The 25,463-nt window shown below is 46.5% G+C and overlaps 1 protein-coding gene across 3 annotated transcripts in view; it reads left to right on the forward strand.

Moving 5' to 3' along the window:
- SRCIN1 (SRC kinase signaling inhibitor 1) overlaps positions 1–25,463 on the forward strand; it is a 115,896-nt gene that overhangs the window by 65,144 nt on the left and 25,289 nt on the right. For 2 of the 3 annotated variants that reach the window (XM_051994666.1, XM_051994667.1), the window contains 9 exons: positions 7,473–7,496; positions 12,821–13,016; positions 13,708–13,906; positions 14,996–15,089; positions 17,305–18,155; positions 18,828–18,920; positions 19,558–19,601; positions 21,419–21,606; positions 23,757–23,932. In XM_051994666.1, the coding sequence (XP_051850626.1) occupies positions 7,473–7,496; positions 12,821–13,016; positions 13,708–13,906; positions 14,996–15,089; positions 17,305–18,155; positions 18,828–18,920; positions 19,558–19,601; positions 21,419–21,606; positions 23,757–23,932 (1,865 nt within the window). The remainder of the gene's footprint in view (positions 1–7,472; positions 7,497–12,820; positions 13,017–13,707; positions 13,907–14,995; positions 15,090–17,304; positions 18,156–18,827; positions 18,921–19,557; positions 19,602–21,418; positions 21,607–23,756; positions 23,933–25,463) is intronic. The other variant, XM_051994668.1, reaches the window with a different exon arrangement.

Raw genomic sequence — 25,463 nt, forward strand, 5'->3', positions numbered from 1 at the left:
TTGTGGCACGGGTTTGGCATCCATCTTGTCCTTCCAGGGCACACTGCCAGTTTGGTCTCTGTTCCTGGGAGGCCCTGCCTCTGTGGGCAGTTTCATTGGACAGGAGATATTTATTTCTCTCCCCACTGTTTACCACCACCCCCCTCACTGAAGGGGGTGGGATAGTAGATTCTGTCACCTCCTTGAGCGTAGGGAGAGAAGGCAAACCCTTTGGTATTGATTATCAATTTGGACTGGGAGCCACGTCTCTTGGGATGCTTTCCCAATAGATATTCAGTTTCCTGTTAATTTCATAAATACTTTGAGATCTTTGAAGGAAGAAGCCTCATAGAGCTAAATTTTGTTGGGAGTGTTGGTGAAAGGAACACCCAAGATTCCCCAGTCTGTATCTCCTTTGATACCCTGGTTCCTTTTGGTCCCATGTAGTATGCAGTAGGAATAACTGAGGCTAGAAAATAAGTTTTGGTTGTGTGGAAAAGTTATTAGTTGCTTGATTGGAATTTTCCCCCCAATAACCCTTGAAGAATGAACTTATTCTCTCCCCGCAACACATGCAGCAATACTGGATCAGGTTAATTTATTCAACAACTTATTTCATACCTAGTATCTATATGAGGGATGAAGGATCAGAATGGATAAGGGTGTCATGCCAGATGACATGAGAGAGGAAAAAAAAAAAGACAGAAACAGACATCCACTAAGAAAGTGGGAGGCAGAGGACTCAGGAGTTTGTAGCCCCAGCCTCCTATTTAGCTTAGTTTTGTAGGTCTAGACAATTTTTCTTCCATCTTTAGCTAGTGTTTGATCACTGACAGCCACTCCTCTGGCACCAATTACTCTGTGCTAGACTGAGGAATTCACAAATAATTACAGCTAGTACTTTAAAATTTGCATAGTGCTCTATATGTATTCCTCATTTGGTCCCTACAGCAACTCTGGAAGGTAGGCATTATCATTATCCCCATTCTACAGATCTAACTGAGACTAGGAGAGGTGATGTAATTTTTTCCAGGATCACCCAGCTGGAAAATGTCAAGAATTTGAACTCATGCCTTCTTGACTTCAAGTATAGTATTCTTTGCCTAAAAGGGGGCTACTTCTCTGCTGTTGATTGGATGGTAAGAGAATTCACAGCCATACTCTGAGAAAGCCAGGTGAATGAATTGAAGATGCTTAACTTGAAAAGAGAAGATCTAGAGGGGACATAATCATTGTCTTTATGATTTTGAAGTGTTATCTTGTGAGTTTTGCTGTTTGGTCATTTCAGTCCTGTCTAAGTCTAAATCATTTGGGGTTTTCTTGACAGAGATACTGGAGTAGTTTGCCATTTCCTTCTCCAGTTTATCAGACATGAGGCAAAAAGGGTTAAGTGATTTGTCCAGGGTCATTCAGTTAGTGGTTTTTCATCTACTTCTCCAGCTCATTTTACATATGAGGAAATTCAGGCAATCAATCAAGTGACTTGCCCAGGGTCACACAGATACTGTCTTCCTGATTCCAGACCAGGTACTCTATTCACTTTGCAACCTACCTGCCCTGTCTTGTGGAAGAGGAATTATTACAATGAAGAGTAGAATAGTGGGTAGAAATTTCAGGCAGACAGATTTCAGCTTGATATGAAAACAAACTTCCCAACAATTAGAATTATCTAAATGTGGAATGGGTTGCTTCAGAAGGGGGTAGATTCCTGGCTGCATGGCCTTGTCAAGTTACTTAATCAAAATTGTCTCAAAAAAAAACCAACCCAAACCCGATAGTTTTCCATCCTGAAGTCTTTTATAGGGATAACCACATATTGAGGATATTGGAGGAGAGATTCCTGCTCTGTTAAGACTTGCACTGTATCTTGGTAAAAAGTGCTGGAGAAGTATTGAGGCAATTGATTATTGGTGGCTTTGTGTGTGTCTGTGTGTGTGTGTGTGTGTGAGAGAGAGAGACAGACAGATAGACAGACAGAGACAGACACAGAGAGACAGAGGGAGACAGACACACAGAGAGGAGAGAATTTTTCTAGAATCTTTTTGGAAAGTTGGCTCAGATTTCTACAGCTCAGATACTAGATGGGAAAAGGAGTTACTTGCTAGGATTTGGGGTGTTGGGGAGGGAGGTTGGCTTCTAAATGGCCACCTCTGTGATGAGGAGATGGAGTCAGGGCAATGGAGGCTTCTACTGTTTCCTAAGTCCCATCTTCTTTGCAACAAGCCAGATCCCAGTCTGGCAGACGGTGAATGCCATGCTTTTCCTTGGACACTGGAAGGGGAGCTGTGATCACTGTGTGAGATGATAGTGTTTCTACTTGGGGAACAGCACTGTATAGTTCAGAGACAAAGTGTCCACTCTCAGTCTGATAGTTTCTTTTGCTCTTTAATTTAACTTCTCCACTTGAAATAAGGGAGAGAAACTGACCACAGGTAGAATAACTGCTATAGAAATAGGTAATAGGGTGAGAAACCACTGATATCTCAGGAGTAAGGCAACTTAGTGTAAAGAGTGTTGGAGTTAAGAAAACCTGGGTTTGAATCTCTGACACTACCTGAGCCCTTTGCCCCATCTGTAAAATGGGTCTAATAATACTTATAGCATCCATCTTCTTGGGCCCAAATGACATAATTGAAGTGAAATACCATATATAGCAATGTCTGCTGTTGTTATTGCTAGTATTATGGCAGTGAGACACAATGAATAGGCATCTAAACACCTGGGTTCAAATTTCAATTTTACTACTTACTAGCTGTGGGACATTGATCAAGCTATTGACCTCATCTGTCCAAAGCAAGAATAAGGTCCTGCTTGCCTCGCAGAGCTTGTTAGGATCAGTTGAGATAATGGGCATGAAATGATTTTCACCATCAAAGTCCACTTTGCAAAGGTGAGGAGTTATAGTGGGATCTAACCTAGTGCCCCCTCTTAGGAGGTGGAGAGAATAGCGAGTGACTCCTGGTGGGGAAACATGGGGTGGTATTACAGGATAGAGGCCCACAAACTTTAGCTCTGCCTCCCACCAGGGCCAGGCCTCCTGTTTCTTGCATGGGAGGTCAGGGAAAAGGTATATTGAGATACTCTGACTTCAGTGGTTCAACCTCCCCACCCCGCCCACTATGCCCCACCTCACTGCCGGTTTCTTACCTGTTCACCTTATTTCTGTTAGATCATAAATATGGGACAATGGCTGAGGTAGCCGGGGGACCTTGACCTAGGTGGAAGTGGTAAAAATGGTTCTTCCTTGTGTGATCATGTGTGTCTGTGGTGTGTTTGTGTTTCTAGGACTCAGTGTGGGCATATACAAGAGTGTTTGTGAGGGAATGGCTGGGAAGGACTTGGAGGTCTTTGAGTGCCTCCATGTGTAATCATTTGAATGTTAGTACCTCTTTGTGTAATTAAAGAGAAGAGGAGAGCAAAGGAAAGGAGAGGAGAGAAGGGATGGGAAAGGAGGAGGAGAGAGAGGGGAGAAATGGAGAACACAAAAATGTATTTGAGGGAAGGTGAAGCAAGGTCTGATGTCAGTATAGATCTGGTATAAAGGTGTGGTATGTGCCAGGCTGTGGATGTGCCAGGGTGGGGGTCCGAAGTTGTGGTTGTGTTGGGAGAAAGAAGCTTGACCTCCTCTGTAGAGCCTTCTATCATTGCTCACTTCAGGGACATGACTCCCATTGCAATCATCCTAATGCCCTCTGCCAGCCTATGCTTTCTGCTGCTCCTCCCTCTCCCTCTGCCACAAGCAACAGGGGCAGAACTGCACTCACCTTGTCCATTTTGCCTATGGGTTCCCCTGGAATAGTCAGCATGGATGGAGACAATCTTATACCTGCCCTGCTTTGACCAGCTTTCCAGAAAAGGAAAGCAGGTGGTATTCTGACTCCTCCCTCTCAGCCTCCCCCCAAAAGCCTTATTTCCATTTTTTACTCCATTCAGCATTAATGTTTGAGGTCTTCAAGGGGGAAAAAGACTGAGGCTAAAACAAGGAGAAAGGGGAACCCTCAAAATAGACTTATGGGATTGCCTGGAGAGCCGCACCCCCCCATACCTGCAGGCTATGTGACTAGCCCATCTGGAGCATCTGCTTTGCCCCAGGATTTGGGCTGTGCCTCTTGGTACCTACCAGGTTTCCAAGGAGGTAGCATGTTGTCCTGATTCATGCTCGGCTTCACTGTACTTTTCCTGTCGTTCCCTTTGCAGTGGTACAGAAATCTTAGAAAGTATGTCATCTCTTGAAACCCGCCATGGCCCTGGGATCATGTCCTTCCTTCCACCCTTTTTCTCTGCGGGTACTGTCCCTGGGCTTTGTGAGAGAATCCCAGTGAGCACCGTCTTCATTCTGGCCGTGTCAACCACCCCTTCCTCAAAGCCTTTGCCATCTGTAGCCCTTCCTCCCCCTGCTGGGCAGATTTTGTTGAGGCTGGCACAGATTGGCAGGATGCCCTCTGTCTTGTCAAGAGCCCTCCCCTTCCTGGGCACCATTCATCTGGACTAGAGTTCCTAATTCTTGGGTTGGAACTGGTCTTTGTAGAGTAGGGTTCTTGAACTTTTGTTTCTTGGACCCTTTGGGTTCTGGGCAAAAACCTCTTTTGAGAGTAACTTTTTTAAATGCACAAAATAAAAGGTATAAGATTACAAAATAAAACAATCATATTAAAATAGTTACCCAAATCTTAAAAACAAAAACAAGTTCATGGACCCCAGGTTATGAACCCTTGTTATAAAGGATCCCCCCAATTTCTGAGAAATTACCTGTCCTGTCAAGCTCCAGAGTCCGAGGGGACCTTGATCCCTAACCATTAGTGAATAACACTGCCATTCTCCCAGTCAGCCAGGCTCAAAGCCATGCAGTCATCTTTGATGCACTCTCCTTCACACCTGTCTTCTGTTTACTTGTCAAATTCTGTCAGTTCTACTTCTGCCTCATCCCTCTGAACCACTCCCTCCTCTTCCTTCTTGGCTGAAGCCCTCATTATCTCTCTGTGGACAGCTTCCTAATGGGGCTCTGCTTCCAATTTCTCCTTGGGAGGAAAGAAAGTGTTTTGGCCAAGACACCTGAGTGCAAATGTTTAGGCTCTCTTGTATCCTAAAGCTTGGGGGATTCATGGTTGTGGCTTTCAGAAGCCTTGGCTTTGAGACCTAGCTCCTATACTTAGTAGCTGTGTGAACTTGAATAAGTCAATTAACCTCATGTAGAAAATGTGAGTGGTAATATTGGCAGGTATGTGTGTGTGTGTGTGTGTAGTGCTTTTTTAAATTGGAGGATACAGTCTACAAGCAGAACAGCTGTAAAAGTCATGTGTTGAATTTATTACCTATCTTTGTTGTTGTTTTTTTAAAGCAAGTTATATGGAATGGAGATTCACAATTTCAAACACAATCCTTTTTTTTTTTTTTTAATATATAGGACTTGTTATTTTTTGGAGCATTTAAGTTCAGAATGTAATAAATATAACAAAAATTTTCAAGACTCTATATTTTAAGGTGTCAGTGTCAGGAGAGGTCATGGTATAGTTTCCAGGTGTCAAATAGGACCCACAATACTATTTCGTATAACCAGAATCAGATTAAAAAATAATTGGGAAATATTTAACAAGATAAAATACAATAGGTTATAAGTAATGTTATTATGTGGTTTTCTAAGTCACCATGGGGCCCAAAGGAATTATTATGTTTGGATTAATACCTCCATTTCTTTGTTTTGTTTTTTTAAAATTTTCTTTCTATTTTATTTATATTTATTTTCCCCCAGTTATGTGTAAAAACAATGATTAACATTCATTTTTAAAACTTTAAGTTTCAGATTCTCTCCCTTCCTCAACTCCCCCGCCCCCATTAAGAATGCAAACAATTCAATATAGGTTATAATGACCTCTGTTTCTATTAGAGTTTGGCCATCCCTCTGTGTGACTTGCTGCAGAAGAGGGTACTGATCTGCATTAGTAGAGGGCATTTCCTCATTGGAAATTTGTTCCCTTTCCCAGTGAAATCACAGATTTCGTCTAAAAATAAAGTCGTCTGTTGCCAGAAATTGTTCTTCTGAGGGATTTTCTCTGTGCTGCTGCATTAAATCTTGGATAGAGAAGAAGAGGGGTAGAGACAGGGGGAGTCAGGCCAGAGCTCTTCTCCCCAGCTCAGGAAGTTAAGCTTTCCTTTCTTCTTTTCTCACTAACTACTGCTGAGTTAATTTAACCCCCCTTCCCCATTATCTCTTTACTGGACTCTTTAGAATTGTTTTAAATAGCTCTTTATTTTCAAAATATATGCAAAGATAGTTTTAAACATTCATCCTTGCAAAACCCTGTGTTCCAAATTGTTCTCCCTCCCTCCCTTTTCCTCCCCTCTTAGATAGCAATTTATCGAATTCTTATAATCTACCAACTCTTGGCTTCCAGGCTCTTCCCCTTCAATCCACCCTGGTCAGTTTTCCTAGTGAGCAGGTCTGTCCACGTCACTCTCCCGGAGTCACTCAGCGTTCATTCTCGAGGCAGTAGCTCTTCATTCTCTCCTCTGCTCCATCTACGCTCCTTGTCTTTCCAGACCAAACTCAAAAGCTATCTCTTCCATGAAGCTTTCTCTGATCATCCCCATGGGTCAGAAGTGCTCTATTTATTTATTAACTCTATTATTTATTAACTCACCACTCACAAAATCCTTATTGGGCAGCTAGGTGGCTGGACCTGGAGCCAGGGAAACCTGAGTTCTTAACTAGGCCTCTGATAGGATTGTGCTGACCGTGGGACCTTGGACAGGTCACTTAGCTGACCTGAGTTTCCTTTTCTGCAAAACGGGAATAATGATTACATCTATCTCACAAAGTCGCTGTATTATGTCAAGTCAGATAACACATATATATGTAAAAGACTATATAAATGTCAACAATTGTGATTACTGTGCGTTCTGCTGTACATTATACTTAGATGTCCATATATCATCTCCCCTAGAGTCAGGAAGACTAGAGTTCAAATCCACTTACTAGTTGTATGACTCTGTTTGCCTCAGTTTCCTCATCTGTAAAACAGGGATAATAACACCTACTTCCCAGGTGAGGCTCCAGTGTCATAGTAAATGCTATAGAAACATTAGCTGCTATTTTATTGTAAGTGTCTGCCATTCGGGGACTGTCTTATACATCTCTGCATCCCTAGTGTTACGGCCTTGTACAGTGAGTACTCAGCAGATTTTGCAGTTGAGTGAATGAATGAGTCTTCGGGGCTTGGATGGCTGCAGGCCTGCCAGACCTGGTCCTGGGACCTCCTCCTGCTGTGCTTCCTGGTCCTGAGCTACCTTGAAACATCTCTGACCTCCCCAAGAGTCCCCATCCTTTCTGCTCAGGCCAGGTCAGCTGGCCAGGTCAAAGTAGCAAGCAGCCAGCTCAAAGATAGAGCTCCCTGAGCAGTGTGTGGGCCGGCGGGCCAAATGTGGCATCCTAGGGGTCTCCAGGGCTTCTCATCCTCCATCCCCTACATAACCCTCTTTTCTCTTATTTCTGTCAGCAGCCCAACTACTGGAGTTTTAAGGTCAGTGTGTCCGCTATTTCTCGCTTCTGTGATATTTGCATGTGCTTATTTCTCACCCCGCTCCCACTACACACATGTTCTGTGTGCCTCTGTGTCTGCACGGGCATCTCCCGGGGGCAGGGGGCGGTGGGCCATGGGGAGGCTGCTGCTTCTGCTGTTGCTTTTGTTGTTGGGGAGCACCTGGGCACCCACTGTCACTTGTAGGAGCTGGGGCAAAGCGGTCACTTGATAGTGGGTATTTTGGAATACAATCCTCCTTCCTGGAAAAAGACCCTCCTGTTTGCTAAAGAAACATCTGGGGAGGAGGAGGAAAGACAGGTAACACTCATTCAGTTGTATTTTGGGCCTCTTTTTCCTATCTTCCAAAAGAGCCCACATCTGCTGAGGATGGGAAAGGCAGCCTCATCTCTGCTGTCACCAACCCCTACCCAGCCTCCGGGGTATCTAGATTTCCCCAGTCTCCTGCCTTAACTAGGCTGGGTATAAGTACTTTTCTTTCTCTAATCCCGCTGAGATGCTATTGGGTTAAAAATAAAACTTTACTAGGTAATTTGTTGGGAGTGGGGAAGGGAAGAGGAGGGGAAAAGGGATTGGATCTGTGATTTCATTGGTGTAGGGAGCTTCCAGGGAGAAGTGTCTCCTACCCAAGCCAATTAGCCCCTTGTCAGAAGCTTATTGAGAACTGCCTTAGCTGGGTTTTCGGGAGAGAAAATAGCACCAGGCAGAATTAGGCTCAAAGCAAAGGCTCTGCAAAGGCAGAGTTCTTCACTCAGAGGAGAAAGGAGGAAGCAAGATTCGGACCTGTTGCACAGACTGCAGCTCATCTTCATCTCGCTTATTTTTTGTTTTAAAATGTGTACTGCTAGCTTATATTTTAACATTTCCCCTTCATTTATGAATTATTCCCCTGCCTCCTTCCCTACTTGGCAAACCATCTCTTCTACTAGAGAATAAAACTGAAAGAGAAGGGGGAAATGCAGTTCAGGAAAACCAACCAGCAACCATAATACCCCATTATAAGGCTACATCATTCTTTGGGCCTGGCCTGCATCCAGGTTTTCCTGTATCCATTTGGGGTAAGGAGTGAGAGGCTTGTCTAGGGGAGGGAAGAGATAAGCTACTTCTTGACCACTTGGAGGTAGGGGCCTAGACCATATGTTGAGGTTCCCTATATCCTTTACTCAGTTAGCAAGAGATCTTGTTCCTGCAGGAGACCTTTAGCATTCTCATCCTGGTTGGCTTTATTGCCTATTACAGGGCTCTAGACTTTAGTCATTCAGCCTGATTTGGCCTGTTTGGCAAGGATTTGGATGCCATGAATGGAGTCCAGATTCTGTCCAGCTCTAGGATGACACGGGCTGGGGATCTGCTTCGTGACCACTAAGATGATGCAGTGAATAGAGCATAAGGAATCGGGAAGACTCATGTCCTTAAGTTCAATCCAGCCTCAGATATGTACTAGCTGTGCAGTTCTGGGCAAGTCACTTCATTGTGTTTGCTTCACCTTTCTCAGTTTTAAATATGAACTGGAGAAAACCCCCATGGGGTCATGAAGAACAGAACACGACTGAAATGACTGAATAACAACAAAAGCCTTTGCTATAAATCCCCTTTGTGGGGTTCATCTCTTTCCTTCTCCATCTCCCCCAGCACTTAGAAGTAGACAGCATAACTGGGCTTGGGGAAATTGCTGTCCTTTGTCCCTTTAAGGCTAACCCCAGGCTTCTGAATTTCAGGTTATATCCCCCAAACAATGGCCAGGATTTCCTCTTTTCTCTCTCACTCCAGGTGGGAAGTCCTTTCTGACAGTCCACTTCCTTCCTTCTCTTCCCCGGGATGGGAAGAGGGTTAAAAGAAATGGCCTTGGGGCATCTGGCTCACAGGCGCATTGTCAGGTTTGAAGAGGCAATGAGATGAGGAAGAGATTAAAAGGATGCTTCTTCCTATAAGGTCACAAACTGCCAAGGATGCTTAGCAGTCCCACCCCTGCTCTGGTGGCTCCCTACCCTTCTCCCCTCAGGGTCCTCTGCTCTATGGCCCTCTCTCTGTTCCTTGCCAGTTTCCAGAAGCCTCCAGCTGGCCAAAATGCTGCCTGTTAGGTTTGGGTGACTCCTGCAGCTGGAGGCTAAGCCAGGCTCTTCATGTTTGCAAGCCTCCCTCCATCTGCCTTGAATTCCACAGTTCTTTGTCCTCCCTTGCCCAGCAACTACTGACCTTTTCAGTTGCCTGGCAACCCAAGCCCAGGCACTATGCTGGCTCCCTACTGGCCTTGGAGACTGGGTTTGAAGGGATGAGGGACATTGGGCACACTGGTGCTCCCTGTCTGCCATATTGACACTCAGCTTCAGGAGCACCGGAGCCTGATTGCTGCCTAGTTCCTATGTCTCATAAGGAGATAGACTTCCAGGGATCCATCATTTGTTGGGGCTAAGAGTTGAGACTCTTGGGTTCCTTCCTATGCTGGTTCTAACGGATCTGACTTTCCTGCCCACCTCCCTCTACACTTTCTCTTGACACTTTGAGATCCTAGAACTGATTTCTCCTTTCCCCTCATCCCACCCTGGGGTAGCTTGGAGGTGTGCAATCTGAGCAGACAGCCCAGCTGGTAGAGGACCTCTTCATTATCAGGGCCAAAAGAATTGGAACATTAATCTCTTTAATGTGAAGATAGAAATTAATTTGGTGTTAATTAAAATAGAGTGGGAGGGGAGGAGCCCTAGGAAGGAAAGATACAGATAGATACTAGCATTGCTGTTGGCTTTTAATTCAGCTCCAACATCTGGGAACAAAGTGAAGAATTCTGACCTTGGATATCAGAATGTCCCTTTCTTGTCACTAGTCAGGAGAAGGGTGTCCATACATGTTTAACCCTGGATCCCTGCTCTTACTGAAACCTATTGGCTTTGGGAGACCAAATGTTGCTTGTCTCAAAAAAGATTTAGACTTGGAAGGATTTAGAGATGATGCAGTCCAGTCTGGCTGCTGCAGTGATTAGAGCTTTGGGCCTGAGGTCAGAAAAACGAGTTCAAATGCAACCTCAGATGCCAGATGTGTAACACTAGGCAAGTCTTTTTTTTTTTTTTTTTTTTGCCTTAAACTACTGCAGAAGGAAATGGTGAACCACTCAGTATCTTTGGCAAGAAAACCCTATGGAGAGTTGGTTCACAGAGTCATAAAGATTTGCATAGGACCGAGTGACTAGACAGCAACAAAAAGACAGCAATCCCCACATTATATAAAGAGTCTGAGATCCAGTGAAGAGAGATTAGGATCAGAGAAAGGTGAGGATAGGGAAGATAGATTCTCAGAGGCAGAAAGAGAAACAGAGAAATAGAGACACACACACATGTGGGGAAGAAGAGACAGAGACAGAGAGAGACAGAAACAGAAAGGTAGCAACAGACACACAAAAAGAAAAGAGAGAGACAGAGACAGGGAAAAAAGGAGAGAAAAGGAGAGACACACAAAAAGAAACAAATACAGAGAAGACAGAAAGACAGAACACACAAAAAGAAACATACAGAGAAGACAGAAAAACAAAGCAGACACACAGAGAGAGAGAGAGAGACAGAAAGACAGAAAAAAAGGGAGAGAAAAGGAGAGATACACAGAGAGAAACAGACAGAAAGAAAACAGAGAAAGAGAGAGACAGAAAAAGAAGGGAGAGAAAAGGAGAGGCACACAGAGAAAAAACAAAGGGAGAGGGGAGAAGGGGAGGGAAGAAGGGAAGGAAAGAGGGAAGGAGGAAGGGACATAGAGACATGGGCATTTGGAGACTATTAAACTTTACAAGATAATACAGAGATGGGGGGAGAGAGAGAAGAAAAGAAGAAGAAGAAGAAGAAGAAGAAGAGAAGAAAAGAAGAAGAAGAGAAGAAAAGAAGAAGAGAAGAAAAGAAGAAGAAGAGAAGAGAAGAAAAGAAGAAAAGAAGAAGAGAAGAAAAGAAGAAGAGAAGAAGAAGCAGAGAAGAAGAAGAAAAGAAGAAGACAGAAACAGAGAGGTGGAGGCAGAGACAGAAAAAGAAATAGGAAGTGAGGGAGGAGGGAGAGAGACAGAGAATGTTAAAATTTGCAATATAATACAAATATGAAGGGAGAGACAGACAAGAGATTGAGAGAGAGAGAGAAGGAGGAAGGGAGATAGAGACATAGGGATGCAGAGACTGTTAAACTTTGCAAGATAATACAAAGATAGGGGTAAAGAAAAACAGAAAGAGAGGCAGAGACAGACAGGCAGAGACAGAGATAGGTAGGAAGGGGAGAGAAAGAGAGGTGGAGAGACTGAGAGACAGAGCCAGCGAGTGAGAAGTGGGGAGGAAGGGCAGTCCTGGCAGCAGCCGGAGGACTCCCCTCCTAACATCCAGCAAGCATGTGCATGGCTTATGGTGGCAAGAGCTGGCTCGTGCAGCACAAGAATATGAATATGCATGGGGTAGGAAGGTGACTTCCACTGATTCCCATTTAAACAAGTCCTGAAACTGGGGACTGGGTGGCTCTTAAACTGACAGATGGAAAAAGAGGAAGAGAGAAAGAAGAGGGTTTGTGTTCTAGGTGCAATTTTGACCTGGAACCAGCCTTCTTCTCTCCCTCCCCCGTTCATCCCTGTGACATCACAAGTGCAGAATGTACCCCAAACCCCAAACCCTCTTCCCAGCTCTAACGAGGAGAAGTGATCTTCATGGTGGCTTAATTAACGTCTGGAGCTAATGCTCCAATTTACAGGACGGTTAATTTCCCCTCCTAATAGATCCATTGTTGGTGTTTGTTTTGAGTTTAAAATAGCAGGGTGGCCACTTGTTCGGGTTTCAGTGATTTCTCTACTGCCTCCAAGGGTCTCAGAGGATATGTTCTTTCTGAAGCCCATGCTTTCCACCCTCAACTCAAATGGGGCTCAGAGAGCTTACGTCATTTTCTCAAGGTCACACAGTATATCTGGGATCTGTGGTGCTGATTGAAAAGGCCATCTTTTGTTGTTGGGGATAGATGAGTGAGACTGAGTATAAATGGAGTGGAGGCATTTGAGCAGTGGAAAGAAAACATTACAGTAGAAAGAAAGCTAAGTCTGAAACCAGGTCCTAGGTTCAAATCCCACATTTGAAGATTGCTGTGTGATCATGGGTAAATTACTTAACTTCTCAGAGTCTCAGTTTCCTCTTCTGTAAAATGAAAGATTTGGATCAGATGATTTCGGAGGGTCCCTTTGAGTTCTAGATCATAGAGTTAGAACTATGTCTTTAGAATCAGGGAGGAAGAACAGAATGAGTTGGGAGGCGCTGACCAAGGCTATTATTTCGTGTTCCACTCTCTCCTCTCCGTCCCCTTAGACTCGAAGCTCTCGACACTCACAGGGTGCCCAGCCAGGGCTGGCTGACCAGGCAGCTAAATTGTCCTTTGCCTCTGCCGAGTCATTGGAGACCATGTCGGAGGCTGAGCTGCCCCTCGGCTTCAGCAGGATGAATCGATTCCGCCAGAGCCTGCCCCTCTCTCGATCTACTAGCCAGACCAAACTCCGTTCCCCAGGTACTTCTCCCAGTTCTTTCCTCCCCTGCCTCTGCCCTATTATGTCTCTGCTCACCCTACCCTCAACCCTTTTCCAGAGTCAGAGAGTGTTAGAGGTAAATGGAATTTTGTAAATCCAACCTCAGTGAGATTGTCTGAAGACGTATTCCAGCACTGCAAATTCCAACATTTTTTCCCACTCAGTGCTTCCTCTGACCCTAGCCCCTCCCTCCTTGCCCTCAGCCCTTCTTTCCCCTTTCTCTTTTATTTTCTCTTTCCTCCCCCAGCTTCTCTTTCCCGAATTCCTCAAACCCAACTCCTTTCTATCCATCCCTTTCTCTCTGCTATAGTCTTGTTCTCTTGGGACCCGGGGAAGATGAATGGGGGGGGGGGGGTGGAAACAAGGTCACCAGTGGTGGTATTAGAGCAGTGGTTGTATGTGGCCTCCATATTGCCCATTCAGATTTCTCTCACAACTGCTCCCCAGGAGCTAGTGTTGAAATGCCTTAAAAGAGCACACAGCCCTGTATAGTGCATACAGACAGAGGCTAAACTTAACTGCATTGCATCTTCCCCCCACCTTTCTTTCCCCTTTGCTTCCTGGAAAGTTTTCCTTTCATGACTCCCCTCGCTCTTTTCCCAGCAGGCTGGGTGGGGAGGTGGGTCCAGGACCAGGGGCTGTGACTGACTCCCTGTATTTTGGCCCTCCAAGGGGTGCTATTCCTGCAGTTTGGGGAAGAGACTCGCCGGGTGCACATCACCCACGAGGTCAGCAGCCTGGACACTCTCCATGCCCTCATTGCCCACATGTTCCCACAGAAGCTCACCATGGGCATGCTCAAGTCACCCAATACAGCCATTCTCATCAAGGATGAGGCTCGAAACATCTTCTATGAGCTTGAAGATGTCCGGTAAGGGGACCAGGCTTGGGAGAGACATTTAAACTCCAGGGACTGGTTTGTTTTCCTCTTTCACTTAAAGGTAAAAAGGTGAAGAAATTCCTCCAGCTCTTTCCCTCTGTAGGAGAGGGAGATGATATGAAGGCAAGTTCTCCTCTAGAATGTAAGGGCCTTGTTGGTAGGGAGTATTTCATTCTTTTTATTTGTAGCGCCTAGCATATCAACCTCTGGATTAATTGTTGTGTAGATGTTATACTTGCACACATTCTCTTCTGATTCTTGGGTCGGAGTGTCTGGACTCCTAGGTCCTTATCCAGCCCCCTTCATTCCATATACTACCAATCTCTGTAATGAGATGATGATGATGATGGCTACCCACTCATATATATATAGTGTTTTCATTCATTGAATGAAGAATAAAGTTTGGGGAAGTTGTAGCCAGTAAAGATTTTTGAGAGATCTGGGTAAATTATAACCAACTTTACCAACCATTGCTAGCAAATAGATTAACACAGATAGATCATTCATTTGTTCTCTGAACATCAAAGAAACCTAACATATGAAAACTTTAATACTTATAAAACTTTTGGAAAAAGGGATACACTTGAGAGTGAAAATCAACTCTGATTGGTTATTAATAAAAGAACAGATATTATAATGAGAGATGGGTTTATTCTAATGAGAGGCTAGGGGGACATGATTCTGATCACTTGATTTAGGTCAAAGAGATTTATCTATACCCAAATTACTTGGTTAGGGTAATCTAGAAAAAAGAGAGAATCTACATTTCCCCAGACCTATCTGAGTCAAACTGACTGGACTGGAATCCATCAATTCATCTAAACTAAAATTTCTTAGCCTTTTGAAAAGATCTGAGTTTTCCATCTCTATATGAGCCCTATACTTCAAAGGCTGCTTGAATAACCTCCAGAGGCTGATTTCTGAATGAGCAAGTAGAAAAGGGGAAAAAACTTGGCTCTAATTCAATACTTGGTTATTAATACAAGAGAAATAGTAATTTCTCTCAAAGTTCGGTGAGGAGCAACTCAGTCTGTATCTGTATTTGGATTGAGGGTCAGTGACACCTTCATTTTTCCCCAGGGACATCCAAGATCGAAGTATTATCAAGATTTACAGGAAGGAACCACTCTATTCTGCCTTTCCTGGCTCCCACCTCACTAATGGGGATCTTCGGGTAAGGACCCAGGGCACTAAAGCTGGTGGAAGGTCAGTGAAGTGACATTTAAAGGGACTCATGAGGCACCTGGGGAGAATATCATTGGAAGAAAGGAAAAGACAAGCAGTTATGAAGTACTTACTATGTGCCAGACACTGTGCTAAGCATTTTACAAATATTATCTCACCCGATCCTCACAATAATCCTGAGAGGGAGGCACTATTATCCCCATTTTGCATTTGAAGAAATTAAGATATTCAAAAGAAAAATGATTTTTCTACGATAATCTAGCTAATAGGTTTCTGATGCTGGATTTGAACTTGGATTTTCAAGTTTAGTGCTCAGTTCACTGCATCACTTAGCTAGCTGCCTCTGAGACCTAATTTGGAAAAAATTATATGGCAGAAACCTGGGAGATGAGACATAAGTCTTGGATGATAGAAGATAGTGCTAATTTCATGAAGCTGTGGGAGAAAGTGGACCCAACATTTGTTATTACCATACTGGCCCTCAGTCCTACGCTTCTACTCTTCCTGACCCTTCTGGGGTCCTTTCTGAGGATACCCTATTGTTTTTTCATCTACCTTTCTACCAACAGTGAGCAGAAGAATCCTTTATGGGAATGGGATTAAGTAAATAAGCCAAAATTGCAGTAGGAGAGATTGAGGGCAGACAGCAGGAAGGATCTCTCCAAAGTCAGAGCAAATTATTCTAAATCTGATGGCATTTTTTCAGGCTTCCTCTGCGAAATAGTAATTTCAGCACTGTTAACTGCCTTGTCTTCAGTAACCTCTATTTTCTTTGACTTTGTTCCCCCCGAGTTGTCTTCCTGACTGCTGTTTCTCTGCTAGATCTTAATCCATCCTCCTGCCCACTAAGTGTGGGTATAGCTCAAGGCTCCATCTGTAGCCTTCTCTCTTCTTTCTTTAAGCCCTCTCTTGGGTCCCATGGGTCCAATTATTATCTCTACAAAGACGAATCCCCAAATCTATTTATCTAGATCCAGTCTCTCTGCTAACCTCCCTTCCCAGCTGCCTGTTGGACAGCTCCACCTGGAAGTCCAGTTGGCATCTCAAACTCAGTATATCTGAAACTAAGGCTTAACTCATTTTCCTCCCCCCCCACCCCCACCTGCCACTCAAGAATTCTTTGTTTCTTTTGAGGGTACCACAGTCCTTTTAGTTACCCAGCATTGCAACCTAAGCGTTATTCTCAATTCTTTCTTGTTTGCTTACATACAGCAGTTGCCAAGGCTTTTATATATCTTATTTATTCCCCTATCTCCACTCACATGATCATCACCCTAATTCAGTTCCTTATCACCTCTTACTTAAACTACTGCAGTGCTCTCCTGATAGGTGTGGCTGCTTCTAACCCTTCCCCATCTTCCACATCACTTCCAAAATAATATTGCAAAAGGAAAATCCCTGGAGACGATGTGGCTCCCCCAAAGCTTCAGGGGCTCCCTGGTGCTGCTAGGATGAAAGATGAAATTCCTCAGCCTAGCCTTACCTGGTTCCACCCTCCTGCCTTGTTTTCAGGACTCCCTGAATTCTGCCTTCCATCCCCAGGGCTTGTTCCCTGTCCCTGAACCAACATTCTATCTTCCACTCTTTGCCTTATGTCCCCTGTTTAATAGACTCCCATCTCTTGGGGGTGGGCCTAGAGAAAACAACACAGATTCTAAGTGTCACCTCCTTTCCTGATGCTCTTGGGGGCCCTCGCCCTCCAGAGATTACTTCGTATGTATTTATTTATTTTTCTCATGTTAGTCCTTCCCTTAGAAGGTAAGCTTCTTGAGTCGGGGCTGTTTCAGCGCTGCCTTCCTATTCTCAGAGCTTGTCTCAATGCTTTACAAACATAATCATAACAACAATAAAAGAAGCATTTATGTAAGTGCCTACTAGGTGCTAAGCACTTTACAATTGATTCTCACCCTCGTCCTGGGAGAGGGAGATGATATTATTAATTCCCATTTTCTGGGAGCAGAAACCAAGGCAAACAAGTTAAATAACTCTCTCCACGCCACTCACTTAATCTCTGAAGTCATGTTTGGACTCAGACCTTCTTGATCAGTGCTCTAGCCCTGCCCCTGAGCTCCACAGAGCAGACCTGGGAGAGATGTGGAATTTTCAAGCTGCATCTTAAGGAATGGGCTCAGGGGTGAGAGGAGGGCTTAGCGCAGGATTGGATTTGAGGTGGGGTATGGGATTGGATGTTCTGTCTTCCACAGAGAGAGATGGTCTACGCCTCCCGGGAGTCGTCTCCTACCCGCCGCCTGAACAACCTCTCCCCGGCCCCCCATCTGTCCTCGGGCTCCCCACCTCCAGGCCTGCCCTCTGCCTCTCCTTCCCGGTCCAGGCTCTCCTACGCAGGGGGCAGCGGGGGCCGCCCCCCATCCTATGCTGGCAGCCCCGTCCACCACTCAGAAAGGCTGGGGGGGGTGCCCCCTGCCCCCGGCGTCTCCCCCAGCCCCAGCGCCATTTTGGAGCGGCGGGACGTGAAGCCCGATGAAGACCTGGCGGGCAAGGGTGGCGGGGTGATGCTAGTGAAAGGGGAGGGCCTCTATGCAGACCCCTACGGGCTGCTCCACGAGGGGCGACTGAGCCTGGCCTCGGCCGGAGGGGACCCCTTCGCTTACCCCGGCGGGGGACTCTACAAACGGGGCTCAGTGCGGTCCCTCAGCACCTATTCTGCCACCGCCCTGCAGTCTGACCTGGAGGATTCCCTGTACAAAGCGGCCACTGGCAGCGGCGGGCCACTCTATGGGGACGGCTTTGGCTTCCGCCTGCCCCCCGCTTCTCCCCAGAAACTGGTGGACGTGGCAGCACCCCCGGGTGGCCCCCCACCTCCCCACAGCCCTTATTCTGGGCCTCCTAGCCGCTCCTCTCCCGTCAGGCAGTCTTTCCGCAAGGACTCTGGATCCTCATCCTCGGTTTTTGCTGAGAGCCCCGGGGGCAAGCCACGGGGTGGGGGGGGTACTTCATCTTCCGGGGTGCCCCCATCAGAGCTTTTCCCAGGGCCTGGGGAGCGCCCACTGGCAGGCTTTGGGCCTCCGGTGCCAGCCAAGGACACGGAGACCAGGTAAGGGGGGCTGGGACTGGGGTGTGGCAACTGGCCAGAGCCTCTCCTGGGCTGAGTGGGTATTTGGGGGGGGAGTTTTGCATTTGAGTGTGTGTGTGCAATGAGTATATGTTAGTGTATGAGTTTGTGCAAGGGACAGGAGGTCGGGTGTTCCCTATGCTGAGTAGGCCCCTGAGGGTCCTTTGGAAAGGGGCCCTGGGACCCAGAGAGAAGTACTAAGGGTCGCCGGGGTTGCAGTCTGAAAGAACAGACAAAAAGAAATGAGGAAGAAAGGCCCCATTTGGTCTAGAGCCTTTTGTCTCCTCCATCCCTGATCGGCCTCTCTCCAAAGGGGGGCCTCAGCACAGAGACAAGGGGACAACTATAGCCCCAGATCTTCCCTTCTCCTTCTTTGTACCATCTCCCCCCTTCCCAACCCTATTGTGGGCCTGGGCATGGGATTTGATGAAAGGGAAAAACCAGCTGGTCAAAATGAATGGTTTTTAGCTTGTCATTTAAGAAAAACATTATTCAGGCCCATGAATAGAGAGAGGGGAGTTTGTGTGATAGAGACCCACCCCAGTGGTAGAGAAGGAGGGCATCTGAGCTGTGTTTTTACGAGGGGGGGAACTTCAGTCTCAGAACCCTGGCTGGGGCGAGATCTTCACTGAGCCCCTTCTTTCCACACTCTAGGGAGCGAATGGAAGCCATGGAGAAGCAGATTGCAAGTCTGACAGGCCTGGTGCAGAGTGCCCTTCTCCGAGGCTCAGAGGCCGAAACCCCCAGGTAAGGTACCCACCCTCAGCCCAGGGCAGGACTCTTGGGTCCGCCCACCAGTCACTACCCTAGACCCTTTCCCCCAGCTCGCTCTTGGGACATTTGGTATAAGTCAAAAAACATTGATTAACCTACACCAAGCTAGACACGTGGAGACCAAATGCTAAACACTCCCTGTCCTCAAGGAGTTTCCATTCTTTTAGGGGGATACAGCACAAAAACAGGCAAGTATGTACGTTACAATTTGAGGAGGGAGCATTTGTTATCCAGGTGATCAGGATACCTCTGAGCCTCCCCCATTGCCTTAGCCCTCAAACACCGTGGGTGATTATCAGCAAGCTGCTCAATACCATAACCCCCTCCCATCTTCTTGCTCTCTTCCCCCAGTAATGAGTTTCTTGTTGTCAATCCTCTAGAGGATATATTAGTCCAAAGTAAAAAATATTTAAACAAATGGCAAGGAAAGTCATTTTCTCTCAATTTCCTCTTCCGTTAAAAAAAAAAAAAAAAAAGAAAAGACATGGCGGGGAGAGGGCTGAGTCTGGATTAGACAACCTGTAGGATCCCTCCCAGCTCTGACATTCTTGGGTTCTGTGAAAGGGAGCCTCCCAGTTATGGCTGATTCTGCTCATCTCCTCTTTCCTAGTGAGAAGATTGAAGGTTCCAATGGGGCAGCAACGCCCTCAGCACGTGAGTGTGCCCCTTTTCTTCTGGCCAACAGTAACCATCCCTGCCAAGGGGGTTTCTTGTACTGGGCATGTAACCTTATCAGATACCCAGGGTGCCCCTGTGGGAAGCCTGCTCTTCCAAGGACCCTTCTCCTTAGAGGGGCTTCAGACTTCTCCCACTGGTTGTTCCAGCTCTACAGACTGATAGTATGGGTGGAGGATGGCCACAGAATTACAAAATTTAAGATCTGGAAGAGGTTTTAGAGTAGGGGTTTCTATTTTGTGCCCATGGACCCCCCCAAAGGTCAGTGACTCAATTTTAGGGGGTCTAAGGATATTTGTTTCGATAGAGTTGGATTCCTCTGTTTTATTTTATTTTATTTTTTTTAGTTTTATGCCTTTAAAAAACATGATTCTGAAAGGAAATTCATAAGCTCCCCCAGTCTGGGGTCTGTGACACAAAAACTGTTTGGTGTCTGTGCTTCAGAATCCATTGATGTAATGATACCCAACCCCACTCTCATTTCATGGTGGTTCTTCAAAGTATTTTTTGTTATATATTCTAAAATCTGAACAAAGGCAGGCAGCCTTAGGAAATCGCTTCAAATAAAATTGTACATGCCAAACTATTTGCAATAAAAGGATGATGTGCTTGAACAGAATATTAAGAACTACAGGATGAGGAGAGGCCATGGAAAAAGCACTGGGAGTGGGGCCAGGAGACTGGGGCTGGTCTCAGCTTGGCCACTTCATTATGTAGGTTTGGACATTTTCACCTTTCTGGTTCTCAGTTTCCTCCTTTGTTAAAACAATAACAACAACAAAAAAGCAATCTTACTCATGATATTGGAGTCCCCTTTCTAGTTCTAACTTCCTGAAAAAAGCTTCTTTGCTCTTGAGTCCTTTCTTGATCTTAGTACATTTTAAATGTTGTTCAGTCATGTCTGACTCTTCACGACCCCTTTTGTGATTTTCTTCGCAAAGATACTAGAGCAGTTTGCCATTTCCTTCTTCATCTCATTTTACAGATAAGGAAACTGAGGCAAACAGGATTAAGTGATTTGCTCAGGGTCACATCGCTAGGAAGCTGTATTTGAACTCAGGAAGATGAGCTTTCCTAACTCCAGACCTAGAGCTCCTTCCACTTCACTATCTAGGTTCCCTGTTTTTAATAAACATGTATTAATAATAGTCAGAGAGGTGACTCAGTGGGTAGAGTGCCAGATCTGTAGTCAGGAGTCCTGAGTCTTCAGGAAGAACTGAAGTATCATGTTCTTCCAAGCCTGTGTGATCCTGGACAAGTAACTTTGCCTCTTTTAACCTTAATTTTTTCCTCATTTGTAAAATGGGGATAATAACAATACTTATCCTGCAGGGTTGCTGTAAGAATTGAATAATATAAAAATTATAAAGCATTTAGCACAGAATAACAATATTACTAGTAAACAATATCAATAATTTAATATTTATTATTAATAACCAACAATGACCAATATTTATTGTTAATAACCAACTAATATTTCTCATTAATAATAAAAATAGTTATATTTATATAATAAGTGATTATATAATTAAATTGTATAGAAAATAAATATAATAAATAAAATTTTATTGATAATCAATACAAATATTAAGAACCTTTTCTATGCTTGGCTTTGGAGCTCCAAATATATCATCAATCTGCCCTCAAGAAGCTTAGTATCTAGCAGGGGGCTTGACTTGTGTAGTTTTAACTTCGGGTGAAGACAGTTAAGAGCAAGGGCAGGAGGCGAGGGTGGACGTTGCCCTCCTGGAGTGTTTTTCCTAGACTCTCTCTTGTGCCAACCTGTCATCCTGCAGCTTGTGGACTGGGTGGGCGGAGCAGTTCGGCCCCTCCAGTTCCAGCGCCTCCACCCCCTTCAGCCAGCAGCACTCCGGCGGGCCCCCCGACGGCCGTCACCCGTCTACACATGCAGCTGCACCTCCATGACCTACAGCATAATGCCAGTGACCTCCGCAACCAACTCCAGCAGCTGCGCAAAATGCAGGTGGGACTTAGGCCCAAGCGAGTCCCTGGGACAAAGTCAAAGGATATGAAAGGAGACCCTGGCATTCCAGCTCGGAAAATTCTGGGTTCCTGCGCCCACCTTCTTGCATTCAGCGCACTTTATTCTCTCCTTCCTTCCTGATTAAGCGATAAATCTCCCTTTCTTCCCATCAGTCTCTGTCACCGCAGAGCGAGGGCAGGGTTTCTGGTTATAGCTCCTGCCTGCTGCTCTTGGCAGATGGTTCTACCTGGCAGGAGCTGGGCACTGCTGTGCGTAGTTCCTGGGGAGGGAACCACTGCCTTTCAGGTGAGGATAATGCAGAGAGACAGGCCAGGAGGAGGAGGGGGAAACTGCCATCTGGGCCGTGGAACAAGATTCACAGCCTTCTACCTAAGAGGTGGTCCGGGTCAGGGCCTAGGAATCCCTGACCTGAGGCGGAGTGTGGTCTTCTGCCTGGAACACTTGGCTCTCAGTTCCTGGCACTCCGCCCTCTGTGTTCCTGCAGACATTTAACCTACCTTTAGCCCACCCTCCAGGTTCTGAAGCTCCATCTTTCATCCTTCACTTTCCTGATTTTGATCCTTCAGTGTCTAATCCTGAGACACATTACTCTGTGTCTCACACGGGGCTCCCTTCTCCTCTGGACATCCCTGACTCAGCCCCCTCTCTCCACATCCCATAGTCTTATCCTTGAGCCCTTCTATCTCTAACCAAAGCTCCCCTTCCCTCTCCATGGCCCAGAGGCCCTCCTTATATTCCTGACCCCAAGCCTCCTCCTCCTCTCTCAATTTTCCTGACCTAGAGCCACCTGTCTCCAGATACCTGGCCCAGAGTCCCCACCTCTCTGTAGCCATAGCTTATAGTCCTCCCTCACACCATTGGCCAAGAGCCCCTCCTCTTCTATTCCTAGGATCTTTTGTCCACTATCTCCCTGACATAGCCAAAGTCCCTCTCTCTATATCTCTGGCTCAGAGTCCCTCCACCCTCCTCCCTGGCACAGAACCTTCCTCAAATCCTGACCTGAGTTCTACTCTCTGCCTCCCTAACCATCTCCCCCTCTGACCCAGAGTCCCCCACTTCCACATCTGACCCAGAGTCCCCCACTTCCACACCTGACCCAGAGCCCCCATTTCCACATCTGACCCAGAGTCCCCCACTTCCACACATGACCCAGAGCCCCCATTTCCACACCTGACTCAGAGTCCCCCACTTCCACACATGACCCAGAGCCCCCACTTCCACACCTGACTCAGAGTACCTCACTTCCACACCTGACTCAGAGTCCCCCATTTCCACACCTGACCCAGAGCCCCCATTTCCACACCTGACCCAGAGCCCCCATTTCCACACCTGACTCAGAGTCCCCCACTTCCACACATGACCCAGAGCCCCCACTTCCACACCTGACTCAGAGTCCCTCACTTCCACACCTGACTCAGAGTCCCCCACTTCCACACCTGACTCAGAGTCCCCCACTTCCACACCTGACTCAGAGCCCAACACTTCCACACCTGACTCAGAGTCCCCCATTTCCACACCTGACCCAGAGCCCCCATTTCCACACCTGACTCAGAGCCCCCACTTCCACACCTGACCCAGAGCCCCCACTTCCACACCTGACCCAGAGTCCCCCATTTCCACACCTGACTCAGAGTCCCCCATTTCCACACCTGACCCAGAGTCCCCCATTTCCACACCTGACTCAGAGTCCCCCACTTCCACACATGACCCAGAGCCCCCACTTCCACACCTGACTCAGAGCCCCCACTTCCACACCTGACTCAGAGTCCCCCATTTCCACACCTGACCCAGAGCCCCCATTTCCACACCTGATTCAGAGTCCCCCACTTCCACACCTGACCCAGAGCCCCCATTTCCACACCTGACCCAGAGCCCCCATTTCCACACCTGATTCAGAGTCCCCCACTTCCACATCTGACTCAGAGTCCCCCACTTCCACACCTGATTCAAAGTCCCCCACTTCCACACCTGACTCAGAGCCCCCATTTCCACACCTGATTCAGAGTCCAATACTTCCACACCTGACCCAGAGTCCCCCTTACTACATCTCTGACCCTGATAATGTGTAGCTGTGGGGGTTACACCTTCCCATTCTGTCCCCTTCTCATATCCTTCCTGTCTCCCTGTAGCTGCAAAATCAGGAGTCTGTTCGAACCTTGCTGAAGCGCACAGAGGCGGAGCTGAGCCTTCGGGTGTCCGAAGCGGTCCGGAAGCAGGAGGACCCCCTGCAGCGGCAGCGCACCCTGGTGGAAGAGGAGAGGCTGCACTATCTGAGCGAGGAGGAGCTGGTCACTCAGCAGCTCAAGTGAGGGGGACTTCCTTGGGAGTAGGGAGGCTGGCTGTGGCTCCTACTTGTTCTGGCCCAGAAGACTTAGTTCTTTCCGACCAGAACCGGAGTTGGAATAGGCACAGGAGGCAGATGACCAAAGCAGCTAGACTCAGTGGTTAGACCACTGGGCAAGGAATCGAGGGGACCTGAGTTCAAATGTGGCCTCAGACCTTTAATGTGCAAATGGGCAAATCACTTCGCCTCTGTTTACCTCAGTCTCCTCCCCTGTAGAATGGGGTTAATAACACAATTACCTCCCAAAGTTCTTGTGAACATCAAATGAGATGTTTGTAAAGTGCTTACTTAGTATAATGCCTGGCAAATAGTAGGCGCTATATAAATGCTTGCTATGGTTATTATTATCATTATAGCACAACCCAAAGGAAGAAGGAGGGATGCTATAAGTATGCTGGTGTACGTGGGACCTTTCTGTCTGTCTTTAACCTCCTTGGGATATCTGCCTGCCATTGGAATCTCTAGGCCAAAGGATATGAAACAAGTGTGTGGTGTGAAGAGTTTGGCTGAGGACTGGGTTCAGATCTTGCTTCTGATGCTTGCTTACCTGTGTGACCTTAGTCAAATCCCTTTACCTGTTTTTACCTTAGTTCCCTCAATTATAAAATGGGCGCTTGGACTAGATGGCTCTGGAGGTCCCTTCTGACTGCGAACCTGTAAGCCCCTGAATGATGAGGGATACTTTTTAAGATGCCTTTTTCCAAAAGACAACAATAATTTGTATTTCTCCAAGTCACATTGTTCATGGTGATCCTTCAAGGTAATAAGTTGAGGATCATCATCCCATTTGACAGATGAGAAAAACTGAGGCTCAGAGACCTCATGGCACTTGCCTACAATCCCACAGTTAATAAGTAGCAGCATGGTTAATCCAGTCAACTAGCATTTAATGAGCATTCACTGAGTGCCCAGCACCCCCACGCTGGGGATACTGAGAAGGGCAAAAATGAAGTCTCTTCTCTCTCTCAAGGGGGTCTCATTTCAGTGTCAGTGTGGTGGGGGAGACAACATATTTGCAAATAACCCTGAACATACGAGATGTACTTAGTGAACATGGGAATAACCTAAGAGGAAAGGCCTCTGGAAGAAGATGGCATTTGAGTGAAACTTGGAGTAAGCCAGGAAAGCTAAGCCAGGTATGGGGGACGGCCCGGACGGAGGTCTGGAGTGGGGAGATGGAACAAACCTCAGGGCCCCTCCCACATGTCACTCATATAATTTCACTTTCCGGAGAATCCAAGAATTTCTCTTGTCATTGGTCAAGTCACACGGGTGAGGAAGGAGGCCTCCTTGCCTCCAGGAGACTGGCAGAAACGCGGGGCTGCGGATTTTCTAACTAGCCTGCATGCACGGGAGCCTTGCCTCAGCTCTGCTTTTGGCCCACGGCCTGGTCTTGCTGGCCGGTGACCAGTGGGAAGGGCTGCCTGGTGGTTGCAGCTAACCCTCTTCCCTTCTCCCGGAGCTGAGAGTGCTCCCCAGTCTGGAGCTGGTA

Source organism: Antechinus flavipes, chromosome 4 (genome assembly GCF_016432865.1).
Source record: "Antechinus flavipes isolate AdamAnt ecotype Samford, QLD, Australia chromosome 4, AdamAnt_v2, whole genome shotgun sequence".
Taxonomy (NCBI): domain Eukaryota; kingdom Metazoa; phylum Chordata; class Mammalia; order Dasyuromorphia; family Dasyuridae; genus Antechinus; species Antechinus flavipes.